Source organism: Atractosteus spatula, chromosome 3, assembly GCF_055471065.1.
Source record: "Atractosteus spatula isolate fAtrSpa1 chromosome 3, fAtrSpa1.hap1, whole genome shotgun sequence".
In the NCBI taxonomy this organism is placed as follows: Eukaryota; Metazoa; Chordata; class Actinopteri; order Semionotiformes; family Lepisosteidae; genus Atractosteus; species Atractosteus spatula.
Window position 1 is genome coordinate 68,351,012 of NC_142708.1, and position 12,965 is coordinate 68,363,976.

The window sequence follows — 12,965 nt, forward strand, 5'->3', positions numbered from 1 at the left end:
GGGCTGTCCTCAACTGTCTATAAAACATGGTCAAAAGCTTCAATAGGTCTTCCAAAAACACTGTCCAACAACATGGTCCAACTCTGTCCACATGTACAGTAAACACTGGCAATGCACACACGGGCTTTCCAGAACCTGTTGATCAAGAGAGTTTAAGCATGAACAAGGCTGTCCACTGACAGCTGCAAAACCCCGTCAAGACATATTCACACAGCCCACACAGGTGATACATTGAAAATTATGTCTACATGCATGGCCTGCAAAAGATCCACTGTCCACATGTTCGATCCCCACCCCACTGTCCACAGCTGGCCATCCCTTCCACCCTGTTTCAGTACCATAGTTTTGGAAACGTGAATTTTGAGTGCTCCGGGAGGCGAACATGTCACAAAGCCACGTCTATTCATAGGACAGCAGCAGGTGTGTGTGCTGCTTGCCTGCTTGTTGAGAGACGTACAGTGAACAAGTCAGTTCCACAGTCCACCTCACACCGGCCTTGGGATTCCATGAAGGTGCCTTGGAGAAGCCTTGCATTGACAACATTTTTGTCTCCATGATCATCGCAGCCAATGAAAATTCGCCGACAACCAAACCTGTAGCTCAGCCAGTGGGAATTGTGCACACGCAACAATGTTGTATCTTCCCGTCACATTACGGTCAATGAATACTCAATTCCGTCATCGGAGAAAATGAATGGAAAGTTCCCACTGCAGCCGATGAGAATCGGGCTCAGCCAATCAAAATTTGGTATCCAGAATATTATGGGCTGCATCCATGCATGTTCAGCCACTGAAAAAGTCCCTGCGGTGTCCACCCACCTGTGACATCACAATTCACTCTTCGCCAAAGGAGAGTCAATGCCGTTACCATGGGAACGTGCCATGTACTCCTCGGACTGCGTGTCCGACACAGAAATCACACTCAAAGTTTAGTGTAAGTGCTAAAACACAAGACAACTTTAAGTACAAAAATAAAAACCACCAAAAAGGTTGTATTATTATTTTTACGTTTGCAATTAAATCGGCCTTGCAGGCCTGAAGAACAATTTTTTAAAATAAAAAAATACAATTTGGAAATACCGCGAGGAGGCTAATCCAAACAGAATTCCAGACTTTCCTACAAACATTTCGAGCAATTCCGTAATAAAGCACTGTGACCTGCAGAGCTGAGAGATTGTCTAAAGGTTTCAAGCACATTCCGGAGGCCATTTCGCTGACCGGCGTCACCAAAAGCAGGGCTCCTTCGTCTGGGTCCTGGGGTCACGCGTGGGGCTAGCGAATGTCACCCAGCATGCGCCGAGCTCTAAGAAAACTCGCAAAGGAGACGGCGATCCGTACGTCAGAACCACGCAACCGGATTGCCGGAAGTCAGGAGCTCAGCCTGAAGAAAGGCCCCAGATGTGAACTACATCAGCACATTGACCGAAGCCCAGCCTGGGACAGGGGCACCGTGCAGAAACAGCGGTAAGTGCCACTGATCCGAGTTTACACAGTGAAGTTGTGGGGGTGCTTTGAGAGCCTGGTGACTTTTAGCTCATCCGGCCCATTCGATAGTTTGCAGCCAATTGATCCGATTGATCTCATCCAGCCGGGTATAAGATTCAAAGACAAGGCAGGAGAGCTTGTTCCACACACCCGCCACCCCCTGTGTAAAGACGTGCTGAGTGTTCACAGTTTTAAACACCGTGCACAGCCCTGCAACACGCATCCCCAGAGTGGCGCCGCCCAGTACTGGCTTTCTAAATCGGGCCAAGGTTCTGGTTGGGCTCAGGCCCCCTCGACACCACTGGGTGGGGTCCTTCCCACCCGCACCCGAGACAAGGAGCCCTGCTGGGACAGCGAAGCGACCCATATTTAGCACATTCACCATCGATGTGGGTTGTTTTTTCTGTATTTTTCCAAGTAAAAAAAAAAAAAAAAAGCATTTTCTTTAAAAAGAATAAAGAAGCTGGGAATAATGACATTCTTGCTTCGGAACGCAGAGGGCCCCCGGCAGACAGCGGTGCGAGGAGAGCGGGGCCGGGGGGGGGTGGGGGAGTGGTGCCGATCCGCGGTGCCGGCGACAGTCCTGCCGGGCTGACGCCACACGGAAACGGGCCCAGATCACAGCTCCAGGTAAACAGTCCGCCGCGCCGGAAACCGGAACCAGTCTGGCGTCGGCCATCGGGCACGACTGCGATTCTGTCTGGAGCACGCAGGGGTTACCCACCCACAAGGGGTCGGGGGGCTATTTCAATTTCAGCCACCGCAAGGCGTCGGAACGATTCTACAGATGCCTGGAGGGGGGCACTGCTTGCTGGAATTTAAACCCCATAACCCCCCCCCCCCACCCGACCCCCTGCAGGTTGGGGCTGTCCTCGGACATTCAGATTCAGGCTGTCACAATCCCCTCCCCAAGACCCCAGAGAGCCACACAGCAACCCTCAACCGGCAAGAAGCGGAGTCATTTCGTTTGGTCCCTCTGAGTGGGCAGCTAGCAGCAGTTAACGGATTTCCCATTCGAACTGAAAACACTAAGTTAAGACCCCAACGCCCCCTTCAGGGGACAGAGGTACGAACCGCCGACTTCCCTGAACGCTCCAATCTGGCCAGGGACGTGAGCGCCCTCTGGTGGATGCCAGTAGGTCAGGTCAAAGCCCTCCGAGGTGACAGTGCTCACCTATGACTCCATTTCGACACAGGGAACGTTCCCCTGCTCATTATGCGGCTCCCCAGACAAGCCAACAAACGTTCTTCTGCAAAGCAAATAATATTTTCCACAGACTCGCTAAAATAAAATGAGCCCAGCTCCTGGCCCCAGGAGGTTAATTCCACAGGAGTGCCCTCCTACAAAAAGCACAGTGCAAACTCTTCCTTTGGTGCACAGATCTAGACAATCATAGAACTGCTTTGAAAAGGAAAACACAGGTAATTGCACACACACACACAGATGTGTGACATCACAGAGAACGAATCTGATCAAAGGTTTTAACACAAGCCTCTGGAAGCGAAGCCCGTTTTTTACAGAAATTATTGTTACTGCATCCATTTAAATAGAAAGTCCTCCCATCTTCAGGCAGAAACCAAGCATAAAAAACACCAAGTAAAGATGACAAAAATAAGCTAAAAAGTAAAAAAAAAAAGTACTGTTTTTTTATTATTTTCTTTTGTTACTCAAAAATAGTGTTTCTGTGTTCAGAATGATCTTTTTTTTGGCTAAAAAGGTTTTTTTGTTGTTGGATTTTATACAAATATATATAGTACATATATACACAACAACCTTTATTTGAGTCATAAATGAAAAACTTGCGTGACTTGTATCCCAGCAAGGAGGGACAGACAGATGGAGGACACGCTGATCATGTGTGCCCAATGGGCACTCTGACCCCCCAGCTTTCTGAGGGACTGGCACACCGCTGGCACTGAGAGTCTGCCACGCCAGTGCAAGTGAAGATGGAGCCAATTAATTCATTGATGAATCAATTAATTAAACGTCCTGCCAGATGAAGTGACTTGCTGGTGTGGCCTAGCTGCAAGACCTCAGAACGGACAGGACAGAGCCACCACCGGCCCATGGTCCTGTCCCAGCTCGCTTGCCCCTGCGCCGTGGCGCCATGGTGTCATGGTGTCATGTCTGTCACCGCTGCGCTCGCTGCCTTGCCTCCCTGCGATGTCACTTCCTGTTCCTCCGAGGCCATCTCCTGGTCATTGGCGTGGGGGGCGGGGGCGGGTCCTGCCTCCTCCTCCATGGCCGTCTCGGGGGCAGAGAGCGTCTTGCCGGCGGGCTCCTCGGGCGACCCCGGCACGCCGCTGAGCTCCATCTCGTGCAGCTCCACGTCGAAGGGCGGCGCCAGGCCCGGGCACGGAGGAGACGAGCCGCACCCCACACATGCCTGCGAGAGAAGGAGGCGGGTGAATACCGGGGCGCCGAGCGCACCCCCGAGGCGGAGAGAGGGGGCGCAGAGGCAGAGCAAACAGGGTGAGACCGTCCGTGAGTACTGCCACTGTAGCAGCAGTGCTGAGAAGGAACACAAGGAGGTGCCAGCTGGGCTCTTTCCCAATAGACGGGTCAGCACGGATGCTGGCCATGTGTAGGTGTCAGTGCCAGCGGCCTGCACGCCGATCCGGGCGGAGATGGGGCAGAACCCCGTTTCATGGCGTGCAGCTACAGGAAGTGTTGAGCCGTATGGGCAGTGGGCTCTTAACCAGGGGTGCATACCCTCCCTCCCTCCCCCCGGGGGGGTGCGAGACAGGCCAGATTTCTTCGGAAGGTAAATCATCGAAGACTCATTCAGTGCAGCCACTTGGTTTTAATCAACCGGGCTATTTTAAGGTAAACTGAAAAAAAGAGGCGTGTAAGCCGATGATATATCTGAGGCTTAAAGATCTGAGCTACTCTGACGATTCGTGATCAGGGGTGCAAGAACATATTTTGAGGGCCCGAGGGGTGCAGACTGCAGCGCGCGCAGCAGGCCTCCGCTCCGATCGCGGCTCAGGCTCACCGGGATGTTGATGGCCCTGGGCAGCCGGCCGGTCCTGATCCAGGGGTGCACCTCGCTCAGCTCCCTCTTCTGCTCCTCGCTGAAGCGCGGCTGGTGCTTCTGCATGGCGCGCAGGGCCTCCCGGTCCTCCCGCAGCACGGTCTCCGTGTCCCTGCCACAGACACGGGCACAAGGGGGGCGTCAGACGGGCAAGGGGCCCCTCCCCAGGTGTGCACTCCTCCTGCTCCTGCACCATCCTCCACACACCCCACAAATGGTCCAGAAATGGCCATTAGCACTTGACATAGCCAAGGCACTGACTGGCGGCCAACCACCAGATTCTGTCCAGTTAGGACACGGGATCAGCTCCGAGCCTGTAAGGAGCACGCAGAAGCACGCAGTCACACCGTGGTCCCTCCACAGTGAGAGAATTGCCCCACTCCACAGTGACTGAATTAGGACAGACAGTCAGTCCACAGAGGAACTGAGGCCCCACAGGTACTGCAGCCAGCAGCCATATCACCCTGCAACTCCCAGCTGGCAGCCCCACTGAAGCTCAGCAGGTGTGAGCCTGGCCAGTACCTGGATGGGAGACCTCCTGGGAAAGCTAAGGTTGCTGCTGGAAGAGGTGTTAGTGGGGCCAGTAGGGGGCGCTCACCCTGCGGTCTGTGTGGGTCCTAATGCCCCAGTATAGTGACAGGGACACTATACTGTAAAAAGGTGCTGTCATTCAGATGTAAAACCGAGGTCCTGACTCTCTGTGGTCATTAAAAATCTCAGGGTGTTTCTATAAAAGTGTAGGGGTGTAACCCCGGTGTCCTGGACAAATCCCCCCCTGGCCTTTACCAATCATGGCCTCCTAATACTCCTCCTCTCTGAACTGGCTTCATCACTCTGTTCTCCTCCCCACTGAGAGCTGGTGTGTGGGGAGAGTACTGGTGTATCATCCAGGTGGGGCTGCACACTGGTGGTGGTGGAGGGGATCCCCATTACCAGTAAAGCGCTCCAGAAAAGTCCAGAAAAGTACTTTGAAGAAAATTAGCTCAAACAGACACCAGCCGTTCGCCGGCCGCTCTGCAGCTTCGAAACCGCGGAGAGGGGGGGCCAAGCAGGGAGGCGAACCGGCAGGGACACGAGAGGTCAAGGCAACGTTTGCGTCTCTGTCGCTCTCTCACCGGGTGGACAGCTGGTAGGTCATCATGACCTTCTCGTCGGTGTTGGCCATCAGCAGCCAGATGGGGTCCTGCAGGACGTACTTGATGAACTGCTCGCTCTCCGCCGCCAGCCCCGCCTGCTTCTTGCCCGCCAGGTCGTTCTCCGAGGAGTCCACGCTGCCGAAGTACTTGCTGGTGTGGCTGCTCTGACTGCTTCCTGTGTCGGGGAGTCGGGGGGAGGGGGGGGGGGGAGTTTTATCACTGTTACTATCACTGCCTGCACCGCTGCTGTGGGGCTTGGGGGTGATGGTGCAGCTGGGGTCTCCAGCTCTGGTCCTGGGGAGCATCCATCCCGTTAGTCTTATAGGTCACCCTAAATCAGGGGGTCTCCGGCCCTGGTCCTGGGGAGCCCCGTCCAGTTAGTCTTACAGGTCACCTGTTTGTACAGATTGTCAACGCCTGGAAGCCACTGATGTATCAGGCAAGTAATCTGTGCTACTAAGAGAACCCTGGTCCTTGAGGGCTGAGGAGTATTATGATTTCAGACCTACAGTACATTACGACGAAATTACTTGATTTACCAGATCAGCTTCTGAATCTACTGATCCGCTTCACTGAAATCTCTCGCCTGACTGCTGCTAGGAGAGCACCCACTGTCCAAAGCATTAGGATGAACGTGTGTGGTTGAGCCCGAGCAGCATGACCTGGTGGGACTTCAAGCTCGAACATTACCCCACCTCAGGGTGATCCCACTAGAGGAGGACGCGATGGGATGGGGGCTGCAATTATTTCAAAACCTGTACACACACTCACATCCTGCTCACTTGAGCCCCAGCATTTCATTTGGTGCGGGCTCCTAATTCTTTGGCCAGTAGGTGTATTGTTGTCATTTATAATTACAAATCGTAGGACTGGTAATATCACAGTTTTTTTTTGTTTCTGACTTTATGGCCAATGTAATTAGCAAAAAAAAAGTGTATGTCTTTTAAAAATGCATTACAAGCTCCTAGAAAACCTAGTGTATAGTGTGAAACTCCAAGGTTAGTCCATAGCACGCAGTTAACTTACAGTGCAAAGCACAATAAAACTTGTCTTACCTGTGAATAAACCATTTACCAGAAATGTAATAGGAAGTCCCTACAATAACTGGTGTAGTTTGAACACAGGCAGTACAGGCATGATTTAATTTAGACCGGCAGCGGAGTGGACAGCCCAACACTCACTGGTCCCACTGCCTGATGTGCTGCAGCCATGGGACCCAGAGCCCGAGGACCCTGAGCCAGAGGCGGCCGAGCCAGTGCCTGATCGGGAATCCTCCTGCAGGAGCAGATCCAGCAGGTCACTGGAGGTTGACATGGCATCCTGATTGGATGACTCAATGGCCTCAACCTGGAACATTGGGAGAAGATGGAGGAAAAATTAGGACATTTTAATCTAAAAAAAAGATCCTCTCCCAGCGCAGAGAGCCACAGTTAAAGTATTTTAGGTTATACTATGAATATTATTTAACATGAATAATGATGTCACAAACTGCGATACAATATTGTAATAATAAAAAAATAGGAGAGCACTGACGTTTTCATTGTCTTTTCTGTCCCCTGATGTGCTGAGCTGAGTGGGTGAGGCCAAACCTCCACTCCCTCCCTGCGGCTCCGCCCACTCCTGTGTAGCCACTCCTCCTGTGGGTGTGGTCTGCTGAGCCTGGACGGCGGCCACGGCCAACGAAGTCACTTCCTGCCGGTTACTAGAAGACTCTTCTAGCTGAAGTAAGTTGAGGGGGGAGGAGCAACGGGACTGGAAGAGGGGCGTCTGGGAGCCCTCGCGGTCGGGGAGGGGGGGGTTGGAGGACTGCGGGGTGCTGGAGCGAGAGGGGGCCCGCAGGGGTTCCTGTGAGGGGGTGGTGGCCTGCAGCTGGGGGGGCGGCCCCAGGTTCTGCGGCAGGAGGGCTGTGGGGGCGGAGGCAGCTGGGAAGGGGAAGATGGAGGTGGGGTTGAAGAAGGGCTGAGGGAGGACCGGGGCGTTGAGCTGGGGGAACATGTAGTTGGGCAGCACAAATGCCACCATGGGGGTGACCAGAGGGGGAGGGGCAGGCATGGGGGCGGGGTTCTGGGGAGGGGAATAGCGGAGGCCAGTGGGCTGGGCACCGGGAAAGCCGGGGGGAAGGCTCTGGGGGTCGGCGGGGCCTTGGGGCCTGGGAGTGGGCGGGTAGACCGAGAGGGGGTAGGCAGGCAGGACGCCAGGGTGGTAGGGAAGGGGGGGCAGGCTGGCCTGGGAGCCGATGGAAGCGGGCCAGGACGAGGACGAAGTCGGGGGTCCCAGAGGCAGGTGCGGGGGGGACAGGGTGGTCGTGGCCCTGCTGGATGCTGGGAAGACCCCCCCGATCCCGACGGAGCTGCCGTGCTCGGACGGCTCCTGGTGCTTCAGTCTCTTGGCCTTCGACCTGCTCCCCCGTCCGGTGCCCCGCCGCCCACTGCTGCCCCCTGCTGGGTAGTCCCTGGAACTGCGCACCCCTGGGACGGGCGAGAGAGATGGGAGGTGTAGGTCAGTGCACAGCACATACACACCGCGCAGACGTGGAGCGAAAACAGGGCAGAAGAGAAAGAGAGTGACAGCGGGAGAGACAGAGACTGGAAGTGGGAAGACATGTCAGCGCATCTTCGTAACTAGGCAGACTCCTCCAGGCCTTGCACTGAGAAAGGGTTAAGGGTTTGCCTCGTGAGTCAGGGGTGCAGATGGCCAGATGCAGAGATTAATTGGGATGTGCTCACAGGAGAGGTGTACGGGGCAGGCCGCGCGTGAGCACAGTGCAGCAGAGGGCGATTAGGAGTGAGGCACCATGCTGGGGAGGGAGAGTGAGGCAAAGACAGAGAGAGTGTGGAGGGGCCTCTCCAGAGGGAGAGGGAATGCTGACCCTGCAGGAGACGATCAGATGCGTTCGCTCACCGGCACACACTGTCAAGACGGCCACATCCACAAACAATTAGAAAACCCTAACGCACACTTCCGCACTCTCCTAGAGCCACCTGCTCCTGAGGTTAGAGTATTATCACATATTATCTCACTCGACACAGCAGTTCTGATGTGGACTACAATTTCACTATGTTCAGTTCTGACTACCAAATCCCACTAACGTCTGCTGTCCAACACTGCTGTACACCAACAAATTCACTCGATTCCTTCCCAGCTACCCTTCTCGATTCCTCAGCGTGAACAGCGCCCCTCCTCTCCTGGTACCCTACCTCGCGTGTGGGGCACCCCGCTGTGCCGGCGCTCGGCTTGGGCCGGCGGCTCGAAGACCCGCAGCTGGCTGAGGTCCCGGAACCGGTTGAGGAACGCCTGCTCCTCCTTCTGCGTGTGCACAGACAGGACCTCCTTGGTCAGCCCCACCCGCCGCCAGGGGTCCTTCGGGTCCTTATCCGGGGGCGGGGCCACGGGTGCGGCCAAGGGAGGGGGCGGGGCTGGGGTGGGAGGGGCCTCTTCCATCATCACAATGTCTTAGAGAACAAAGGGGAAGAGAACATTACTTCAAAGTGCCTGAGGAAGGCGGATATCCACCAGAAAAAGACTGGACCACTACCACAAACCAAATGAAATATAAACTGATGAACGGATGGTGGATAGAAACTATATTAGATATAGTATATTATATTAGATTATATCATATTATATATATGAGATATTACTAAAAATAGTGCTGTAAATTATTAATATTATTATTATTATTAAAGACAGGTTCAGAGAAACACAGCAATCAGCCACATACTGACAGTCTCAGGCAGGCTTGGCAACGAGAGACTGACAGAAGGACAGAATGCCAGCTAGCCTGCCAGCCAGCCTGCAGGTACCTGACTCGGGGGGTTTCTTGTCGCCCACGTGGACAATGGTGCTGCTGAAGCTGCACTGGCTGGTGATGGAGACCACGCTCTCTGCCTTGCTGTGCAGCGCCAGGGGCGTGAGGGGGTGAGCGGGCCCCTGAGGTCCCCCCTTCGGCCCCCCTACAGGCCCCAGAGACACCGTCGCCCCTAGAACATGACGCACAGCAAGATCAGACCCCTCCATTGAACAGCAGTGCGATCCATTTCCGGTTTTGTGGCCCGCAAATAAATCATTTATCCTGGCAGAGCAGAACAGCAACTCTGATTTCCCACTACTGCAGCTCCATCTGCTTGTCTGTGCAAACTCCCTTGAAGCACAGTGCCAAGCTAGAAGTTGCCATCACCTGCTATTGACCATTATGGAGCCCAAGCACTTGTAAAACCCGAAGTGGCTCAAACCGCAGAGGAAAAGGATTTGGGGTGGTTTCCCCACACTTAACACCTTAGCCCCAGACACGTTTTTGGATGCTATAAGCCTTTATGAACGGGATGAACGTACCTTCAAGTAAACTCAAAAGACTTATAGGTGAAAAATAAGGAGTACCGATTAAAAAATAAATATGCATCACTAACCCAGTGGGCACAGTACGTTTGCGCTGGGTGCAGTACCAGGTGTGTTCAGCTCTGTGTCCCAGTGTGTCTACCGATGTGCAGAGGGCAGTACAAACGTGTTCAATGTGGAGGCAGTGTGAGGCTGTACTGTAAGCTATCTGAAATAAAATATTATACCCAGCTCCTGCTTTCAGAAGTGTTTTGAAATCTGTGCTTTTAAAGGCCTTTATACTCTTCAATAAAGCTCATCATAAGCTTTATAATACAGAGAACAAGATGACAGGCTGACTGAGGGACCAGCGCTGAGCTGTGTGGTGGATGGAGGAAGAGTCTAACTGGACAGAGGAGTCGGAGCTGACCCGTGTGGTGGACAAAGGGAGAGTCAGACTGGACAGGGGGGTGTAGTCAAGCATGCCCAGTGTCCAGGAGAAGACAACTAGGACTCGTCACTCACCAGTACGACACTGCTCCGGAACCGCAGGGTTCAGGTATTTGGTGTCTGTGCTTTGCTGAGGAGCCAATGGTGTGAAGCTACCTTCAATGGGATTATGACTGAATGCCTCTAAGCCAGAATCTTCCCTAAACAGATAAAGGTACCTTTATTCATGTCCGAGGCCTCCTCTCCAGTCTTCTGCTTGTCGTCGTCGGAGGTGGACGATGCGGTGCAGGAGGAGGAGCCACACTTCCTCTTCACTGTGTTGGGAACGTTGCAGCTCTCCAGGTAGCTGAGGAAGTAACAATGCAGGGAGGAGCTGTCAACAATGTGCACAGCTGCCTGCAGACCCTGCTAGCTTTAAACACTCACTGTGCACACCTGGCCGGAGACACCGCTAGCCTTCAACTAACACTCACTGGGCACACCCGCCTGCAGACCCTGCTAGCTTTAAACACTCACTGTGCACACCCGCCTGCAGACACTGCTAGCTTTAAACACTCACTGTGCACACCTGGCCGGAGACACCGCTAGCCTTCAACTAACACTCACTGGGCACACCCGCCTGCAGATACTGCTAGCTTTAAACACTCACTGTGCACACCTGGCCGGAGACACTGCTAGCTTTAAACACTCACTGTGCACACCTGGCCGGAGACACTGCTAGCTTTAAACACTCACTGTGCACACCTGGCCGGAGACACCGCTAGCCTTCAACTAACACTCACTGGGCACACCCGCCTGCAGATACTGCTAGCTTTAAACACTCACTGTGCACACCCGCCTGCAGACCCTGCTAGCTTTAAACACTCACTGGGCACACCCGCCTGCAGATACTGCTAGCTTTAAACACTCACTGTGCACACCTGGCCGGAGACACTGCTAGCTTTAAACACTCACTGTGCACACCTGGCCGGAGACACTGCTAGCTTTAAACACTCACTGTGCACACCTGGCCGGAGACACTGCTAGCTTTAAACACTCACTGTGCACACCTGGCCGGAGACACCGCTAGCCTTCAACTAACACTCACTGGGCACACCCGCCTGCAGACCCTGCTAGCTTTAAACACTCACTGTGCACACCCGCCTGCAGACCCTGCTAGCTTTAAACACTCACTGTGCACACCCGCCTGCAGATACTGCTAGCTTTAAACACTCACTGTGCACACCTGGCCAGAGACACTGCTAGCTTTAAACACTCACTGTGCACACCTGGCCGGAGACACTGCTAGCTTTAAACACTCACTGTGCACACCCGCCTGCAGACCCTGCTAGCTTTCAACTAACACTCACTGGGCACACCTGCTCCAATCCTGATTTTTAAACTACTTTTAAACTATCACTGTGCTCACCTGCCTGAAGGACAGGAAAGCAAGAGTCCCACTGGGAGCGTAGCACTCGTGCAGCCCTCACCCCCCTGGTGCTCACCGGATAATACTGTCCAGACAGTTGATCTGCTGGTAGGAGTACGGGGACGGCGAATCCTTCTTCACTGCCTCCTCTGGAGCCGAGGAACGCTGGGCAGAGGCTGCCTCCTTGGCCACCTCCCCAGCTGGCCTCACTGCCGCGCTGCTTGCCGTCGGCAGCACCGGACCTGGGCGGGGCCAAGGGGAGGAGAGACTGAGAGACGGAAACACAGGAACGTGCCGGGTGGGGAAGACCGCCACCTACTGGTCTTCCCATCCTAAAGTTGATTAGGATTAATTATAACCCTTTAACCCTAGTTGTTTCTGTCCGAGTTCTCTTTGTTACAACAGAACATGCCAAGCATGTGCCCGACTATGTGCATCGAACATAGTAGTGAACATAGTAGCAAGGCAGCGTGGGATTTACCTGCGCTGGCGTGTTTCTGGGGCAGCGGTTTACTGCGCGACTGGATGAAGACCTGCTGGCCGTGGTTCTTCACCATGTGCACGTCCTTACAGATCTGCTGGAACGTCATCTGGGGACGGGCAGAGAAAAGGAGGTGAGTCCCAGATTGGCAATACGGAGCCGAGCGCTTCAGTCCAGGCTTTCTCAGCAACCTGCCCTGCGACAGGCTGGAATAATGCACAACAAACTCACTGGCACAGGTGCTGCATGGGAACAGCCCACTGTAACACAGGGCAGACTGAGCCAGATGGCGCCGCACTCGCTGGGCAATTTCTGGGCCGCTGTCAGCCCACGCTGGCTTACCGGCTTGTGCAGCAGTGTCTCGTCGGCGGGCGCCCCATTGCTGTCGCTGGACGAGGCGATGCTGAGGTAGTGCTCATGGGAGCCGTTACTGCCCACACTGCAGTAGCCCAGAGAGCCGCTGGCGTGCACAGGCTGGGGAGGGAGAGGGGGCAAATTCAACCCATCGGTAATCAATTCATCAAGACGTCCACAGGGCGACTACACCAAAACAGGACAAAATCCTGGGAAAAAAACCCGAGAAGGGCTGAATCCGAGTGGACAGCAGTGGAAAACTAGGATGACTACATGAATTGACCAGGATAAGGTTTCAAGAAA

The 12,965-nt window shown here is 54.2% G+C and overlaps 1 protein-coding gene across 1 annotated transcript in view; it reads right to left on the minus strand.

The window, feature by feature from the left end:
- Positions 1-976: 976 nt before the first annotated feature.
- per1b (period circadian clock 1b) overlaps positions 977-12,965 on the minus strand; it is a 28,155-nt gene continuing 16,166 nt past the window's right edge. The window contains exons 13-23 of the mRNA XM_088911767.1: positions 12,651-12,782; positions 12,309-12,417; positions 11,904-12,069; positions 10,638-10,765; positions 9,459-9,635; positions 8,853-9,107; positions 7,189-8,123; positions 6,837-7,002; positions 5,635-5,830; positions 4,481-4,631; positions 977-3,871 (exon numbers count right to left, since the gene is read on the minus strand). Coding sequence (XP_088767893.1) covers positions 3,599-3,871; positions 4,481-4,631; positions 5,635-5,830; positions 6,837-7,002; positions 7,189-8,123; positions 8,853-9,107; positions 9,459-9,635; positions 10,638-10,765; positions 11,904-12,069; positions 12,309-12,417; positions 12,651-12,782 — 2,688 coding nt within the window. The 3' untranslated portion in view covers positions 977-3,598. The remainder of the gene's footprint in view (positions 3,872-4,480; positions 4,632-5,634; positions 5,831-6,836; positions 7,003-7,188; positions 8,124-8,852; positions 9,108-9,458; positions 9,636-10,637; positions 10,766-11,903; positions 12,070-12,308; positions 12,418-12,650; positions 12,783-12,965) is intronic.